The sequence below is a fragment of the Tachyglossus aculeatus genome, chromosome 18 (assembly GCF_015852505.1).
Source record: "Tachyglossus aculeatus isolate mTacAcu1 chromosome 18, mTacAcu1.pri, whole genome shotgun sequence".
Classification (NCBI taxonomy): domain Eukaryota; kingdom Metazoa; phylum Chordata; class Mammalia; order Monotremata; family Tachyglossidae; genus Tachyglossus; species Tachyglossus aculeatus.
The window spans coordinates 6,509,635-6,528,562 of NC_052083.1; the positions used below are offsets into that span (position 1 = coordinate 6,509,635).

Consider the following 18,928-nt stretch of genomic DNA (forward strand, 5'->3'; position numbering starts at 1 on the left):
TTTGTCATTGGTGAAAGGTTGAAGATCTGCCTCACCTGGGGCTGGGGAGGGTAAAGGCGGTCTCCCAGTAGTCCTTACAGCACTGGGCGATGGGCGCCTGGGGGGCCCTCTCGAGGATGGGGCTTCATGCCCTTGGGAAGGCCTGGTTCCCACCCAGAACGACACTTCCACTTCAGGTCCTTGCAAACCGGCAGTCTGAGCCTGGAGGGGGATCCTCGAGGGGGGCATTTGGGGTCCTTGTGGTGCAGTCACCTGGGCCTCCACTGGCATGGCTGGCGATACGGGCCGGGGGGAAATCACAGTAACAGCATTGAAGACATCACAGCTCACACACCCAAGTAGCAAAGCCAAAAGGGAGAAAGTTCGGAAAACAGCAAACACAGCAGTGTGAGTGCCTTGGGGAGGGCCCTGAGGCATAAGAGACCACTATCGTCCTGCAGTCCTTTGCTTACCAATGCTTTCTGGGTAAATCCACTATTCTGAAGGGTAACTTGCATTCACCCTTCTGGCCAATCAACTGAATATAAATTCATTCTTTTTTTTTCCCCTTTCTCTCATTAAGCCCTAACCCACAGCTGTGAGAGGAAGAAACTTATGGGACAACCTGATTACCTTGTATCTACCTGTATATATGCATATATGTTTGTACATATTTATTACTCTATTTATTTATTTATTTTACTTGTACATATCTATTCTATTTATTTTATTTTGTTGGTATGTTTAGTTTTGTTCTCTGTCTCCCCCCTTTTAGACTGTGAGCCCGCTGTTGGGTAGGGACTGTCTCTATATGTTGCCAACTTGGACTTCCCAAGCACTTAGTACAGTGCTCTGCACACAGCAAGCGCTCAATAAATACAATTGATGATGATGATGATACCCCAGCGCTTAGAACAGAGCTTGGCACATAGTAAGCACTTAGATACCACCATTATTATTATTAGCCTGGTGGAAACATGTAGGAAACCACGATTCCAAAACTAGATTTGAGGTTGACTTGAAGTGTGTCTGTAGGCTCTCTGGGCCTCAGTTTCCCCTCCTGAACAAGTGAGAGCTCACTACCACATGTTCTTTTTAAGAAATAAAGCGTAACCTTTACATAATCAAAGTATTATTGATCGGCTACAGTGCTGATCTAACTTCAGTTATTTATGTTTAGAATTCTAGTCCCCATCCAGTCTCCTTGCTGGACAGAACTGGGTGTCCAATCTAATAATGATAAAAATAATGATTACTGTTGGATTTGGTAAGCACAGTGTCCTGTGCTAAGCTCTGGGGTAGACACAAGATAATCAGATAGGACATAGAACCCATTCCACATGGATTCGCAAAGCTGGCAGATGATCTGAGGAGGGCAAATTCATCTCAAGGGGTTATTTTAGCACCCAGCTGCGTTTTTCATTTCCCCATGACCCCAAGGCCCAGACAGTCGACCTAATTCCAACTGGTGAATTGCATCAGAAAAGCAAACCAGAAGCACCCTAGTGAGAGTAGCAAGGCCTAGTGGAAAGAGAGGACCTGAGTTCCAATCCTGACTCCACTCTTGCCCTGTGTGAACATGAGCATGTCACAAATTTTCTGTGTCTCAGTTTCCTCCTATGAAAATAGAAAAAAAAAACCCTGCTCTCCCTCCCTTTTATACTGTGAGCCCAATGTGAGACAGAGACTGTGTCTCATTTCATTATCTTGTATCTACCCTAGTGCTTGGCACATAGTAAGCATTTAACAAATATCATAACCCAGGGTAACAGGCAGTTTTGGAGACCTTTCCTTACTTTGGCCAATATGGGTATTTTGCTGGAACTCCTCCATAGTGATTTTCTCTCTCTCTTCTTGGATGGTCTTCAAACTGGGAAGAATCGATTCTACATCTTTGAAACAAGTTAGTTGGGTCAAGCATCCCAGAGACATGCTTGAAAGGAAATTGTCCCCCACACCTTGACTGTTAATAACCCAGAAACCTCTTCCCTCAGCCCAGGTTGACCACTCCATAGGCTTGGGTTTGCTCCATAGAGAGCTTTTTAAGAGGTCATTCCATCAACTTACCCAGAGCCCCAGAAGTATTACTGGAAAACGTATAATTAATAAGAGGGGACTTCTCCACCATTTCCCAGAACTCGGAAAGATTTCTTCCTGCAAAGAAATCACACTCCAGAATTAGCCAGCAAGCCTGAAAATTTTAGTTGTATTTTTAGTTCAGCCAATTCTCTTAATTAGGCATTGTTTTACCTGTGCTTCCTGTCATCACACAGATATAGATGCAGTCGGTTTCATTACTCTGACTCACTGAAAGACAAACAAATGCACACTGATGGCTTTGGGATTAGCTTCAGTTTCTATGTTTCTCTAGAAATGAAAGCATCAGTAGATATTTCAGGAGAAAAATGCTGTGAGAATTTGAAGAGGAGGGCGAATAACAGAATTACAAGATTGATCAATCCATTTTCAAAATGGTGTCAGGCCCACAATCAAAAGCATTGACAACCAGAGAGAATGAGAGAATGGCATATCCATAATTTTTAACAATGTCTGTCTCCCCATCTAGCTTTCAAGCTCCCTGTGGGCAGGGAACATGTCTTCCAACTCTCTTGTCTTAACTCTCCCAAGCACTTTGTCCAGTGCTCTCCGCAGGAGCTCAATAACACTGATTAATTGGTAAGCAATGGATTAGAGCCTTTCATAGGTCCCGAACAGATGGAAGGTTGGACAGTTTCACTTTCTATTTCTCCATATAACTGACACGGTGGCTACTGGCAGTATCGTGATTACCAGACAATGCAAAGCAAACAGCGTCACATACGTTACAACAGGCATGCAGCAACCTATGATGATGTCATGGGCGTCATTTTGCTAAAGTATGCCAATTCCAGGCAAACAGAGTGTTTCTACAAGGGAACTACTAAATCCCCAATTTTCTGCAAAGCTTTTTGTGGCATCATGCGTGAGCCACAGAGCTAGATTTGACAAGAGCCATGGCTGGGGCAAGCTAGTCATTGAAAATGAAAGACACAAAAGGGTCTAGCTTTGCATTGACACTGGACAAAGGACAGGCAAGGCAAAAATCAGATTATCTGATATAAAGCTTAATTACAGGACACCATCATCCCTGGGCATCACCCTTGAAGTCCTCCCAATCCCTGGGTATCCTTCCCTGGAGAAGTCAATGAACACATTCTCATAGTATGATGAAGCAGAGAAGCAGCGTGGCTCAGTGGAAAGAGCCAGGGCTTTGGAGTCAGAAGTCATGGGTTCAAATCCCGGCTCCACCAATTCTCAGCTGTGTGACTTTGGGCAAGTCACTTAATTTCTCTGGGCCTCGGTTACCTCATCTGTAAAATGGGGATTAAGACTGTGAGCCCCCCGTGGGACAACCTGATCACCCTGTAACCTCCCCAGCGCTTAGAACAGTGCTTTGCACATAGTAAGTGCTTAATAAATGACATTATTATTATTATATGTTTCCTCCACATATGACCAGCTCTAGAATGGAAGAAAGATGCCCCAAATCCTTGAAGTACAAAGTGCTCCCAGCAGACTTCTGACTGGGACCTGACTGCCCTCACTCTCACCCTCCATGAGTGGAAAATAAATTTTTTCATCTCCTGACGAGCCTAAATCATTGTTCACCTAGATAGGGTATTTAGGTGCTTACTGTGTGGTAAACAAAGGGGTAGATACAAATATAATTAGATCAGACACATTTCTGTCCCACATGGGGCTCCCCTTGTAAGGGGGAGGGAAATCAACATTATCTTTTTAAACTCACTATTGAAATTTCCTGATCCCTGGTGACAGTGCTCTCACGGACTCCTAGATATCTAATTCAGCCAAAGCCGAGGTTCTTCCTTTAAGAAAGACCAACCTGAGAGAATGGAGGTGGATTTGAAAATCTCCTTCAGGTAGCTGGTGGAGTTCCCGATGATGTCCACCAGAAGAGCTGTGAAATCTAAACAACAAAATGTGAGTCAGCCAGATTCTGCTGTGCCTTGCACTGTACTAAGCATTTGGGAAATCCAGAGACCACGGGGTATTTTCCGGAAACAAACAGGCCTTAATGAACATCAATTGGAAAGCTGAAGGAAAACCAATTCAAAAACAGGCACCAGCTCCCCACGCTGAGCATCTCGCACCCCACCTGTTAAATCGTTGGTCTTATTGTTTAAGCAGTAGCAGTATCTGGTTGGGAAGTGGGTTGGGTTCACCCTTTTCTGGGTAGAAACTGCAAAGAGGAAGAGTGGACAGGGGTTAGTTTGTCAGGAAAATAGGATCCAAGAAGGGGAACAGCTTCCCCATCTTGAATATCTTCTCTTTTCCTGCTTACTTCCAGGCCTGCCATTTTTGTTCCTCCTAAATTCACCTACTCACTGGATTTTGCTCTCACCTCTGACTCCTCACATATGTCTTTTCCCGGGCCTGGAATTTTCTCTCTCTCTCTTCAACTCCACCAGGTCATGGTGCTCTTCGTATTCAAAGCCCTCCTAAAATCCCACTTCCTCCAAGAAGCCACCCTAAGTTGCATCAAGCCAACAGCCATCCTTAGCCCCTAAATTTAATCATCTATTCACTTAACCCCTAGCCCCTGTATTTAATCTATGCACTCATCCCTTCAACCTTATACTTAAGTATATCTTCACCTATTCATTCTATCTCATCCTGATGCATTTGTGTTACTGTTTGGTCTATCCTTGTTCTCGCTCCTGCTCTTACTATTTGTAAATAATGTGTGCCTACCAGTTTTCCCTATTAAATTGTTAGCATCTTGAGGGCAGGAAACTTGCTTCTGTGGTGCTCTCACCATTACTCATTACAGTGCCCTGCCCTTGGTATGCACTCAATAAATAAGCCAGCTGCCTGAACAAGGGGGTGTAGTGACTTACTATTATACACGGCCACCGACAGCTTTTGGAAAGCAAATGAACTGTACGAGGTAACGCTCAGCAAGGAGAAAAAGGTTTTGCTCCCTGAGGAAAACAAAACAAAATGAAGAAGTGAGAGGAGAAAAAGAAAATCAACTGGTACAGGGTAGGCTAGAAATTTTTTTGACCTTCAGACCCTGAGTGTCCAGTGTGTATTCGTTCTGGGGAGACCAACCCAATTCTCTCAGTGACAGTCAACCGGATGCCACAGACAAGAGTGGAGAAGGCCCCTTCTCCTTTTAGGAGCCTGGGAAAATAACCCCATGCCAGGAGACAGGACCAGTGGAGCATTACTGGGGGTTGCCCATGGGTGTCTGTTTTCAGTTTCACCTTTCCAGCTTCTTGGCTGTCCCGGTGGGGCAGAGCTGGGTCCCTAAATGGCTTCCCAGTTCCTCCCCACCCACCAGATACCTTTCAGGGCTCTGGAAAGCATCCCATTCACGAGCTCGGTGAGGTTGACAGCCAAGAGGTCCACTGTCCTGGAAGGAAGTTCTGGAAAAAGAAATGTCACTTTGGATTTGTAGATCGAGGCCACCTCCATCATGGGGTGACTGGAATTTAGGGAAAGGCAGGCATCATTATCCCTGTTTCATCATTATCCCCACTTTAGAGGGGAGGAAACTGAGGCTTGAAGAGGTGAAGTGACTTGCTCAAAGTCACACAGCAGGCTAATGTCAGAGCTGGGACTAGAACTCAGGTCTCCTTAATCCTAGCCTCATATTTTTTTTCCACTAGGCCACTTTTGCCTTTCCTGATGCCCCAGGCATCGAGCTCAAAACCAAGTTCCGCATTGGCTCCTAACAGTTGGCAGCCTGGTCTATGCAGATTTCACAGGGAGTGTGTCATCATCATCATCATCATCAATCGTATTTATTGAGTGCTTACTATGTGCAGAGCACTGTACTAAGCGCTTGGGAAGTACAAATTGGCAACATATAGAGACAGTCCCTACCCAACAGTGGGCTCACAGTCTAAAAGTGGGAGACAGAGAACAAAACCAAACATACTAACAAAATAAAATAAATAGAATAGATATGTACAAGTAAAATAAATAAATAGAGTAATAAATATGTACAAATATATATACAGGTGCTGTGGGGAAGGGAAGGAGGTAAGATGGGGGGATGGAGAGGGGGACGAGGGGGAGAGGAAGGAAGGGGATCAGTCTGGGAAGGCCTCCTGGAGGAGGTGAGCTCTCAGTAGGGCCTTGAAGGAAGGGTGTCATTCTCTCTATCCTAAGTCTGTCACATGGTACTCTCCCAAGCGCTTTGTACAATGTTCTGCACACGGTAAGCACTCAGTAAAAATCATTGATGATGATGATAATGATGCCCTGGGGTCAAAGAATCCCAACTGCACGCACACCCAGCAGATGTCCCAGCATGCTTCATGAAAGGCCAACGAGGCACACAGTAGTTGACTCACCTGTTGTGTCCAGGACTGGCACTGCCATTCCCCTTGATGTTTCTCCTTGAATGCAAGAGGCTGAAAAGGACACATGGAATCTCCCATTATGCCAGAATCTCACTCCCCAGCCCCTCCACTAGTTGTTTCTCTACTTGTCTTAATGCTCTTCTCCTGGCTTGTTGACTCTGTTGCTGACCCGCTGTTATATGCTTTGATTTTTTTTATACCCCATGTGAGCCCCAAGTAGAACAGGTGCAGTATCTGATCTGATATAGCTCTTTCTTCCCTAACACTTCATAAGTGCTTGATCTACCCCACGACTAACCGATGGATGGAGATGAAGCTCTCCAAAGGTCTCACATGTGCCTCCACATCAAAATGGAAGGCCAAAGACCGCCTCTCACCAGTAAAATACCTACCTATGTCCCAAGCAAAAAGAAGGCAAATCAAGCTGGGACACCACTTAACTGGAGCATGCAACAGATGGAACCAGGTCATTATGGGATTGCACTTTAAGCCAAGCCAGCTGAAGAGAAAGAAAGCGGGAACATAGTTAAGCCACCATAGGTTTAATGCTGTTTTTCAGAGCTTATTAGATTGGAAGCTTACTGAAGGCAGGTTTGGTTCATTCTGTGGTGTGCTTCTAAGAACTTAGTATAGTACCCTGCATACAGTGGAAGCTCAATAAATAGTTTCTGAAGAGACATTCCACATTGCTTTTGATAAACCCATAATAAGCCTAATTAAAGTTCAAGTCGGTAAAATAGATCTACTTAAGCAATTGGTACAGTGATTGGCACATAGTAAGCACTTAACTGATACCACAATTAATATTAGTAATCCATAAATAAAATTCATAGCATCACACAAGTAAGCTAGTTTTGAGAAAACAGCTTCTAAAATCATCTCAACTGAGAAATAGTTTTCAATATAGGAATTGATAACACCAATAATGCCACAATAATTATTATGTACCAAGCACTATACTAAACACTGGGATGGACACAAAATAATCATGTTGGGTGTCAAGAGGGCATCTAAAAATTTTGGATTCATTCATTCATTGATTCATCATTTCCTGACAGCCTAAAGGGTTTTCCAAGCAGACTCCTAAAATCCTTCTTGGGTAAACTCCCTGTGGGCAGGGAATGTGTATATCAGCTCCTTGAATTGTACTTTCCCAAGCACTTAGTACAGTGCTCTGCACACAGTAAGCCAACAAAAACGAGTGGTTGATTGGTAGTCTACGTTTACCATTTAAGACCATTCCTGGGAGCAGCATTCCCAGTGCTTAGAACAGTAGCCCGCAGTAGGTACTCAATAAATACCATTACTACTACTACTGTTCAACTGAGAATACCAACACATATTTCCTAAAATCCCTTTATGGTGCCTGAATAGGTGGGGATATTTTGGATGATTTTTAGCGGTTAAAAAAAATTAAGCAGAATATCGACAATGAGTCTGATGAGATAGACCACTAGATTACTGCATTGGGAACAAAATAGAGCTATGCCTAACATTGCCACTTGAGGGGAGGAAGTATTCCTAAAAAAAAGATGGAGAAGTCAAACTCAAAGTCAAGTTCAGTTCTTTCTCATTCCTCTCAGCGTGAGTGGTGCAAAGGAATGGAAATACACACAAATGGTTGGATTCTCTGGCACCTGCCCATTTCTCTCCCATGAGTTCCATCAATCAATCATCTTTACTCTGTGCAGAGCACTATACTAAGCACTTGGAAGAGTAAACTATCACAGAGTTGGTAGACACCTTCCCTGCTGTGAACACAGTCTAATGAGACTCTGACATGCTTCATCTGTACCAGCTAAGGAGAGCAAACTTGCCCTTGGATGTGTTTAAACTTCACAAAGATGCTGGATCTGACTTGAAATGCTGTCCCCTTATAAGTTGAAATAGACCAGGGCAGGAGTTCAGCTGATAACAGTCATCAAATTGTGAAAAACAGTGAACCTTTCAGCAGGAAATAACATCACATGATTCGTTCAAGCTTTAAAGTCAATGGCAACCAGTAACATATTTTTGGAAATAACACTCACTGTGTTTAATGAGTCTAAACTTAACTCGTTTGATTTTCCATTTCTCTGACCAAAAGTCCCCTCCCTCCCACACTGAGCACTCTTCCAAACGGCTCTGCTCAGTAATAGTGTCTTATTCATTTCTTAGATTCCGTCACACCAGGGAAGCCAAATTGGAAATGAATCACATTTTGAATATCTACAGAACAAGTCTGTTAATATTGACTTACCTGTCTTCAGATGAAAAGGAATGTCTTCAGAAGATTTAAAGAGCTAAGAAGGTTACTCAGAGGCTACCGCAATATGCTTGGATGAGTTCTTAGTGAAAGATAATAGCATATGAGTGGAAAGTCTTGACAACTTTGCTTTAAATCCAGAGAAAATTGTATTAAAATCCCTAAGAAAATTAAGCTGGATGAAACAGAATCACCTCCAAGCAAATGACTGCAGTGTGCACTGAACTGAATTCCTAAGTGGAATGATTTAGCAGCTACCAGTTTGGGATGTGAAAGCACTTTTGGCATAATGACTTGCATTGAAAAAAAGAACTGAGGACTGTGAGTGTCGCTTTTCCCCTTTAAAGGGGCAGGTACTTTCAGAGTGATAACACTTCAGATGTCTGGCCCATGTCAGGAGTCCCTCAGAAGAGTTACGAGAGGGTTCTCAGATTCAGAACGCTTAGTGACCAAAGAACAGCAGACAGCTTGGAAATAGCTGTCTGGTTCCTGAGTTGTTCACAATAAGCCAAGACTTATTGGTTGCAGTTGTAAAACCCTTTCTCACCTGTCTGAGGGTCTTGAACTGACTGCGAGTCAGTAGGAGAATACCCTATTCACTAGGCAACACTGCTCCTGTGATGAACATAAATGGGGAAGCTCTATTCTCAAGAATAACCAGCACTCATTAGGTGCCAAGCACTGCACTAAATCCTGGGGCAGATTTAGGGTAATCAGGGCAGATTCAGGCCCTGAATACAGAAGGCTCACAATTTAAGTAGGAAGGAGAACAAAAATTGAATCCCCATTCACAGATGAGGAAACTGAGGGTCAGAGAAGTTAAGTGACTAGCTCAAGATCACACAGGAAGGAGGTGTCAGTCGGGAAGAGAACCCAGATCCTCTGATTCCCAAGCCTGTGCTCTTTCCATTACGTCACACTGCTGTTTGGCTAGAGCTCACCTAGAGAGGCGTCGGGCTTTTGGAAAAAGATTAGTAAGACAATGTGGGCCACTGTTAGAGGCCTAGCTGGATTTAAAAACTCAGTCCAAATGGGACTCGCAGACTAAGGAGGAGTAAAAACAGGTATTTGATCCTCATTTTACAGTTGAGGAAACCGAGGCACAGAGAAGTTAAGAGACTTTCCCAAGTTCACACGATGAGCAATTGGCAGAACCCAGGCCATGTTGATTCCCAGGCCCATTCTCTTTCCACTAGGCTATGCTGCTTCTCGTTGAGTGAACATACTGAGCTAAGTACTTGGGAAAATAGAACGGAAGCTTACCGTTTATCAGGAGAGAAATGGGCTTAAAATATTTACAAAAGCAGAATAAGAATAATTAATTGCCTCTGTGATTGACATATTAAAACTCTGGAAATTCTAAGTTCAGCATCCAGATCCCTAAGAGGGGAACAGTGCGTGGAACATATTTAAAACGGTAATCACTGAATAAAAAAAAAATACCTTTCTTTCTGGAGGACTCACTCAAGAAGCAAAGCAATCTCCAGGAATATGCCCAAGCTAGTTACCATTTTGGTCTCACACCAGTGATCTGTTTCGAGTGAGACTCTGGATGAATGGGGCCGTTTGAACTGGAGATGGGCTGGTGGTAAATTAGGACTGGAGACTTCAGACAAGGTCTCGGGAATCTACTCTTACCAAGAGATACAGTCTCGCCCCACACCTGTGCCTTTGTTAGAGGTAGGTCTCACCGAGGAACTCACCAGAAAGAGGTGCTCACAATGCTTAGTGTTATGACACACAATAAACCCATCTCCAACCAAGGAAGTCTATTTGCTGGGAACATTTCCAGGTCGTTTCATGTTAGATAAGAAGGATCATTTGACTTTCAACAAGGTGGATACCAAATACCTTTGCAATATGGGGTGGACAATTTTTAGTGGGTCCCATGACAGATGGAAGTCCAACTGGGGGAAGTTGATAGTCTCCCTCCCTCCCTGGACATAAGAAATATTAATAGAAACAGTAGCTGGTTTTCTTAGTGCAAAGGAAAAGCCAACTTACAAAGGGGCTGTGGCCTCATCTGATCAAATGGCGAGGGCCTTTCCCAGGGATATATTCTTTGGACTCTTTATCCGTCCCTAGAGACCCCACAAGCAGACCCTTGGATCCAGACTCACCTGAGCTGAATATGAGATTGGAAATAATGAGGCATCTCTTCCCGAGACAGAAAGGCAGGTAACGACAGGCGTTTTAAATGGTGACTGATGCTTTCAAAAGTGTGTGTGGAGAGCACAGTCTAAGAAAGAGGCTAGGATAACAATAATAGCATTATTCTATTGGAGTGGATAGGAAATTGAATGAAGACTGTTTCTGTCTTTATACCCAAGAAGAGAGACATATATTGGTACACTTCTTTGGAGATTTGAAGCAAACAGCTCTCTCTCTTTCTCAATCCAGAAGTCACCAAGATTGACTCCCGACTCAGTGATGGAACATCTCTAGGTCAATTCACCCAGCTACATTACTTCTTCCAGGAGAAAAGAAATTTTTTTGCAGATGATTCCTGTTTTCACCACTCTTGCTAGTTATCCAAGAAGATACAATGGCTGGAATATCTGTCTGCAGTTTGTTAAACTGCAAACTCCAAGAGGGCAGGGAATGTTTTTCATTTGTGTTATATTTCCCCAAGCGCTTTGCATAGTGCATTGCATTCCATAAGGGTTCAAGCAATACCAATGATTAATTCTATGTGTGTGCATATCCTTTGGATCAAATACCTGGTCAAAGTAATTGATTATGGTACTTGTTAAGCGCTGTGTGTCAAGCACTTTTCTAAGCATTGGGGTTGATACAAGATAAGGAAGTTGAACACGGTCCCTGCCCCACACAGGGATCACAGTCTAGGTAGGAAGGAGTAGGACATAAGCCCCATTTTACAGTTGAGGATATTGAGACACACAGAAGTTAAGTAACATGCCCAAGATCACACAGCAGACAAGTGGCAGAGCCGGGATTAGAACCCAGGACATCTGACCTGGGTTCTACGCTTCTTCTCTATTCACAATTCAAAAGCTGAGACCCAGAGGAGTGGGGAAGGGGGAGGCAGGGAAGGGTGTGAGGGGTTAGAAAGGAATATGGCAAGAGAGGGGATGTGCATTTGGCAAAACCGTGCTGTAGGTGCCCCCAACAGGGGAAGATTATCGGTGGATTCTGCTTTATAACATCTCTCACTAGCCCCACAATAACTTAGAGAAACTCCCTACACATCTGTCTTAGGTTTCTTATGCCTGCTTCCCTGAGTAGAGTGGAAGCTCTTTGCAGGCAGGAAATGTGTCACTGTTGTGTGTCGTACCTTCTCAAATGCTTAGTTCAGTGCACTGTCCCCTTTGGCATTAAATAAACATTATTTAGCACCACTACTTTGCCACATCAGGAAAGATAGAAGTCTGTCAGCCAGGGCATCTTTTCCATCACCAGGGGCAATATCTTAGATTGACACCATGTCTGTTTGGCTTCAAATTCTTACCAAATCTTTTGTTTTCCTGTCTTACTCTTCTCACACATTGAGGAAGTTTTCTTAATTCAGTCTACAAGATTCATTTTGTATCCCGTCAGCAGCTTCTTTTGGACTCCATATGGCATCTGTCTTCCACAGAACTCAGGAAACCTATAGTAGTAGTAATAGTAATAATAATAACAGTGGTTTTTGATAAGTGGTATGTCCAAAGCACGGTACTAAGATCTGGGTACATGTAACAATCAGGAAAGACACAATCCTTGTCCCTCCTGGAGTTCACAGCCTAATGAGGAGGGAGAACAAGTGCACTTCATTTACAGCTAAGAAAAATGAGACACAGAGGAGTTGAGTGACTTCTCCAAGGTCACACAGCAGACAAGTGGCACAACCAGGATTAGAACCAGTCCCGTACCTTCCCGGACTTTTCCATGAGGCCATTCTCCTTCACACTTTCCTCTAAACCATAACTCGTAGTGGACACAGAACACGTCTGCTATCTCTGTCATACTCTCCCATCCGCTTAGTTCAGTGTTCTGCACATAGTAAGTACTCAATAAATACCACTGATAGATTGATTCACACAATTCCGTCTCACTTTATCCTTAGAGCTTCCTTGGAGGACTAGGGAAGTGTCACTGTTTGGACTAACTTCTATACTAAATGGGCACAGGTGGTTACATATCACTTCTCATTAAATGAGTCCACCAACACCCATTGAGGATGCATGGCTTCACCACGAATGGCACTCTCATTAGAAATGTACTGTTTCCTAGCCCATGGTTCATTCACTCATTGATTCAATCGTATTTATTGAGCGTTTACGGTGAGCAAAGCACTGTACTAATTGCTTGGGAGAGTACAATATAAGAATAAAATGGATTCATTGCCTGGCCACAACAGTTCATTTTTCCTTGCCTGACCAAATCTTACTGAGACCCAGAGACTGGTTATGGCAGCTCCTAACTTAACAATCAACACCCAAGTCACACATGATATGTTCTTTTAGATAGCCTCAGTTTCCTTGCTATCATATCCCTCCACTTACCTTAGATGCTCTCCATGAGTTTCATTAGTGACAGTGATGATGGTTGTGGTATTTTTTCAGTGCTCACTATGTGCCAAGCCCTGAACTAAGCACCATGGGGTGGTACAAAATAAAACAGATCTCCATCCCACATGGGGCTCACAGTCTAAGTGGGAGGGAGGGCAGGTATTGTATCCCCATTTTACAGATGAGGAAATTGGGGCACAGAGACATGAAGTGATTGCCCAAGCTTCCAGCAGCAGGGAACTCAGGTCCGGGCTCTTTCTACTAGGCCATCCTGCTCTCTTCCCAGAGGGACCTTCTCATTAAACAGAGGAAATTTTCAGTTGAACACGTAAGAGGAAAAACAAGACACCAGCTCCCAAAAGCAGAAGCAAAGACCATGAATAAGCAGGACAGTTGCAAAAAGGCACACAATATGTGGCTAATTCAAAATACAGAGGCATTCAGAAATTCTCCTGCATGTTGATTTTGAAACGATCTCTTTTAATTGGAAAATAATCTTTCAGTAACATATGTGCAATTATTTTGACACAACCAATATGCTACAGTTATATTTGGCCATTGTCATAACTCCAGGGAGAATTGATGGTCTCTGGATTTAACTTCCTTGATAACCTACCCCTGCTGATCCAAAGCAGAGTGTGCTATGATTCATCTAGAAAGAAAACCTGAGGAATTACAGACTCGATCACAACATTCTCAAATTCACCTACCAGAGCTTCCAAAGCAAGTCACATTCTTTCACGTCATCATTGAAATCTCTATTTATTAATAAGTGGTGCTGTATTTCTTTTAAAGACAGAACATAAAAAAAATCAGGTAAGAATTCTTGTTTGCATAATATATATTGAAATAAACATATTAAAGTTGTTCAAATATTAGACAGTGCCAGAATATAAATTACACATACAGTTTAAAAATTACCATAAATAATACTATAAAGAGCACTAAAGGTCACTTGTATAAAAGTTGTGTTCCCTTGTAAGCCATAATGTGAAAAGCATATTTGTAGCAAGGCACATAGGCCATATTCAATAAAACAAAATGCAACAGGTTTATGTCACTTTCAATCTCCTCTTGTTTTTTTGTTTAGACATTTGATAGTCTTTTTTTTCATCTGTCTTCACCAATGACATCAGAAAGAGTTAAAGTCCTTGCCCCCAGGAAATCTCAATTTTCACAGAGTGGTCAAGATTTCCTGACTGTTCCCTCCTGAGCCATTTACCGAGTGTTCTCAGCTGCTTCCCGAGAGAACCTTTAAGCCTTTAATTATTCAAACAAGAACCAATTTTTTGAAAGGGTAGGTACAAAGCGCAGACCAGACCTTTCCAGAGCTGGATTACTGTTCTAGATTTCAGAGGGAAGGAAGGGAAGGAATTGTCTATTTCTTTCAGGGATATAAGAGTTTGAACGAGCCCAGGGAAAGACTGTGCAGAGGGGATACAGCAAGAGATAACTGCAGAGCTGGAGGTGAGTAAAAAAAAAACAACAAAAAAACCACCCACGCCTATTGTAGCAGTAATGGCATTTATGTCTGGGTCAGAAATGGCCTTTTTCCTAACGACCGTTTTGATCAAATCATTCTATGGCTGCAAAATGGCAAATGTCCTTACTCTTTAGTTTCAAAAGCCTTCTCATGTTTGCCTGGGCCTTCCTGTGGAGGTGGGAGTTGTAGGGAGGGGGAGAGAAAGGGAAATACATTTTCTGAGGAAAAGCAGCTTTTTGGTCTGAAACAAAAAGGAAGAGTCAGCCTGGAGTCAATGAGGACATTTGAACCTAGTTCACTGAATGGATGCAGAAAAGGATATTCACCAAAAGACTGGCCTCTGGGGTTGCCTGATTCTTCTGCATTTCCCCCGAGACGGTGAAAGCCAAGCTCTAATGAAGGCCCTGGGAGGCCCCAGGCCTGATGCGGCCACCCGAAAAACTTCTCCATCTCAACGTGGTGAAGGTGAGCACTTCACCAGCCCCCGCTTCAGAATCCAAATCCATTCTCCTTTTTTCTTCGTCTATCTGTAAATTGTTCTGTGACTCTCTCCCCTCCCCACTACTGGCTAAACTGTAAGTCCCATGAGGGCAGGGATCATATTCACCAAACCTATCGTCGTCTCCCAAGCCCTTGGTACAGCAGGGTTCACATTGCGGGGTCAAGCAGAAAACATGGAGGCAGCTTTGCTTTTCAGGGAGGGTCAATTAAGAAGTCTTGGATAGCAACAGCACCACCATGACCTGCGCTCGGGTGATTGGGGTGGAAGATCTGCCTGCTCCCTCCCTTAGAGGTCAGGAAACACAGCCAATTCTCTGGAGCCAATTTCACGTTCCTGCCCCTCCAAGTCTTTAGACTGTAACCTCAAGGTCACAATGGGGAGAGCAGTGGAGGTAGCAGGGAGGCGGGAACGCACAATAGAAGATGGCTGACATATCTTCCTCTTCTAGGACCCTCCCCTTCCCTCTTCCCACTGATAATGGTGACCACCCTTGGGGTGCTGAAGCAGGGCTCTTTTTCAGCAATTACTTCCTGTCTGGCTTTAACCATAGCCTCCTTCCAGCACTTCAACTGACAGAGTTCCACCCTGATCACTCCCTCTCTTTTCCCCAGTCCTGCTGGAGGCTAAACATTCCTTATGTATGCAGCTTATACATTATACACTGAGTTTGACCAAGAAATCACCAGGGCATATTATGCTTTCCTCACTAGGAAAGACAGAAAAAGACTCGTGGTTCCTTGGCAACAATTAAGACCCTTCATCTTGAACCATCACTCTCTCTCACTAATTTCTTCTCTCCACCATTCTCTGAGGGGAGAGCAGCAGATAGCTCAAACAGGTTGTCACTGTGGTCAGAGAGTCATGGGACCCAAAGCACCTTGGGATGCCAGTGTAGAAAATGTTGTCTGCTGGTGCTGAGGATTTGATAGAGAAGTTAAAACATGCTGAAATCCAGAGATACAGTTATCATTGGTCAAGATGTCTAAGCTCACACACACCTAAAGCTAAACCTTTTGAGCGATTCCCTTTCCTCAGACAATGAAATATGCAGATGCCAGAGATTATACCCATTCCAGTCTCAAAGCACATTGTTGCAAGCTCAGCATAAGGCAATGCTATGGGGGTGGGGGGGAGAGAGGGAGAGAGAAAGGGGGAGGGAGGGAGAGAGAGAGAGAGAGAATGTCTCCTTGTTTATGGGGTTTCCTTGTCTAATTCTAGGACTTCCTATTAGTATTGAATTCTGGATAAATTAAATCCTGGTAGCCATTATGTCTCTAGTTCCTGCTCATCTTCTGGTCTTGCTTCCCCCAAATCAAGTCTCTCTCTCTCGTTCCCCAGCTCCTGTTAATGTGTAGGAAGTCCCTATGTGACCCCAAGGCTCTGCTGGGGCCAACCTGCCCAAGCCTATAGCTGGATCAGCAAGGGATCTTAGAGAAGATATGGGAGGGTTGGGTCTTCCATGTGATGTCAAATGATCAGGTCTCTTCTCCTGCCTACTCAGGCTCCGGTTCTACTCTTGGTTGACGCTTGAAGACAGGGAAACTATTCCCTGTCTCAACCCCATTTGAGTCAAAGTTTGGCTTCAGGCTCAGATGGCCCGGGCCAATTTTGACCAGACAACCACGAAGGGAGACAGACCATCCAACTCTAGGACTCATCGAACTGCCAAGATGGGCCCCAGGAAGAGAAATCAAGCTGTGGAGGGACAGAATACGTTTTTCTTTCTCCTCCTTGTCCTCCCACTGGACAGCTGATCAGAGCAAGAACATCCAGTAGCAGCTGGTCTTCACATAAGTGCTACAGCTTTTGGCCCAGGACAAGAATAAACTGATGAGGTGTCAGTCTGCCCCAACATCCCAGGCCCAGCTGAAGCCCTGAAATCCCACTCCAACAGTGGTGGTACTGCTGCCCTTGGATAAACATTGGGAAAAGCCAAAGTTACTTTTTATAATTTAAAAAATAAAACCCCCCAAACCCTTCCATCCATCCAAGCAAAATTCTTTGAGAATGCATTTGCTAGGAGGTGGGGCAGCACATCCTGAGACGTGACAATATACAAATGAAAGGCTTGAAAAGAACAAGAAGAAGAGCGATCCAAGCTAGGAGCTCTGAATATTTACCAGCTAGATGCTCCTGGGAGGGTCTGGCCATTCTTGATGATCAATGATGATTTCCATGAGCTCCTGAAGGCAGGAATAAAGTCTTTTCTGATCATGTCATAATGAATCCCGATATGTTGTCTCCAACCTGCTCCATTCATCTGCCTAAGAACTGGCCACCTGACGATGTCGTTACATCTCCCAGAGAAGCTGGGGGACCAGGCTCAGCCGTTTCTGGCCTGTGGTGAGGTGGCTGAGAGGCCTGGGGGGGTTGGGGTGGTGCAATATTTTAGAAGCCACCTCAAGGTTTCATAATCCTCCTGCACTACCCTGGCCTCCACTACAGCCTCATATGGCACCAGGTCCCAAATCTAACAGACTAGCTCTCGGCCAGCAAATCTTCCAATTAGTGCCAGTTTAGGAAGTTGGTTTCATTTCCCATGATCCTCTTGCAAAAATTCAAAGAAAGCCACCCCAGTGCACTAATTTTTAGAAAACTTCGGTCATGGAGGATGAATGATGAGGACCAGATGGGCATCAGAGCCCTGAGCAAGTTAAATAGGATTCTGTAAGTGAATAAATTCCAAGAATGCCACAATACTACTTTAAATAATAATGATGATAAAAGTCACACCTATCTTCCAGAGGAAGATCTCACAGGATGTACTGTGAGCCCACTGTTGGGTAGGGACTGCCTCTATATGTTGCCAACTTGTACTTCCCAAGCGCTTAGTACAGTGCTCTGCACACAGTAAGCGCTCAATAAATACGATTGATTGATTGATTGAAGAACATCATGGCTTTTGCACACCATTTGGAAGGAATCTCTAAGGTATTTAGGAATGAGTTTGTCAGATGTTTTTTTTCCAGAGGTTCTGGGTTGGGAGTCAGGGTAGGTGGGGTGGGCTGCTCTGCCCTAATGCAACTCATTTTGAGCGTTGCTTGGCTTGAAGTGCCATTTAAACTTGGGCACATTCACACATCAACACGCAAGGCATCATTGGCTGCTGTTTTTCCAAGAGGCCCTCAGCTCTGCCTCAGCACAGGGCCCCACTGCCCACCTCAGCTGGGCCCAACGACATAATCGGGGACCATCTGTCCGATACTGAGCATCCACCAGGATGGAAGAGGATATGGTTTTGGAAGAAATGGCGTGGGCCAGGATGGCACCGTGGGTTTTTCCTCAACGCAAGGTTCTGCAAGAATGCAGTCCCTGCATTCAAAGAGGCCCAATCAGAGGAAGGGGCAGGAGGAGAAGATCATAAACCAGCATTCTCACTGGAAGAAACGGAATCACAAAAGTTATTCAGTGTGGAGTCATAAGATAGCAAGAAGTGAGTTAGCACAGGCCTCTGGCAGGGGCAGCACTGCTCTCTCATCCGCCAGACCCTGCAAGGCCTCCGATCGATCCAAGATCGGGAGGGTCCAGAGCCCGTGGCTAAGAGAATGAGTCTGGGATGAGTGATGAACGCTCCCAGTGTCCCTTCTCCCACTCCTACTTAAGCCACAGGCTCCCAAGACTAGGAATTCTGTCTCTCTCTTGTTGGGCCTGGAAAATGATTTTTCTCCTCTCTCCAGAAAACAAGGAAAGGTTAGAACGGGGTCATTCTACACAATGGGGCAGTGAGTCCAGAATGAATTTGGAATACCAATTATGATCACAAAAAGTCCCATCTCCAACAATATCGCCCTGCACGGATCCTTTAGTTGTCGGCAGCAGAAATGACAGATAGCTATG

The 18,928-nt window shown here is 44.2% G+C and overlaps 1 protein-coding gene across 1 annotated transcript in view; it reads right to left on the minus strand.

The window, feature by feature from the left end:
* The window catches only part of LOC119940293 (otoconin-90-like), a 30,915-nt gene extending 24,526 nt beyond the window's left edge, over nucleotides 1-6,389 (minus strand). Inside the window, exons 1-9 of the mRNA XM_038760473.1 lie at nucleotides 6,342-6,389; nucleotides 5,328-5,408; nucleotides 4,878-4,961; nucleotides 4,136-4,219; nucleotides 3,863-3,946; nucleotides 2,230-2,286; nucleotides 2,047-2,133; nucleotides 1,776-1,871; nucleotides 36-272 (exon numbers count right to left, since the gene is read on the minus strand). Of these exons, the coding sequence (XP_038616401.1) occupies nucleotides 36-272; nucleotides 1,776-1,871; nucleotides 2,047-2,133; nucleotides 2,230-2,286; nucleotides 3,863-3,946; nucleotides 4,136-4,219; nucleotides 4,878-4,961; nucleotides 5,328-5,408; nucleotides 6,342-6,369 (838 nt within the window). The 5' untranslated portion in view covers nucleotides 6,370-6,389. The remainder of the gene's footprint in view (nucleotides 1-35; nucleotides 273-1,775; nucleotides 1,872-2,046; nucleotides 2,134-2,229; nucleotides 2,287-3,862; nucleotides 3,947-4,135; nucleotides 4,220-4,877; nucleotides 4,962-5,327; nucleotides 5,409-6,341) is intronic.
* Nucleotides 6,390-18,928: the final 12,539 nt, after the last annotated feature.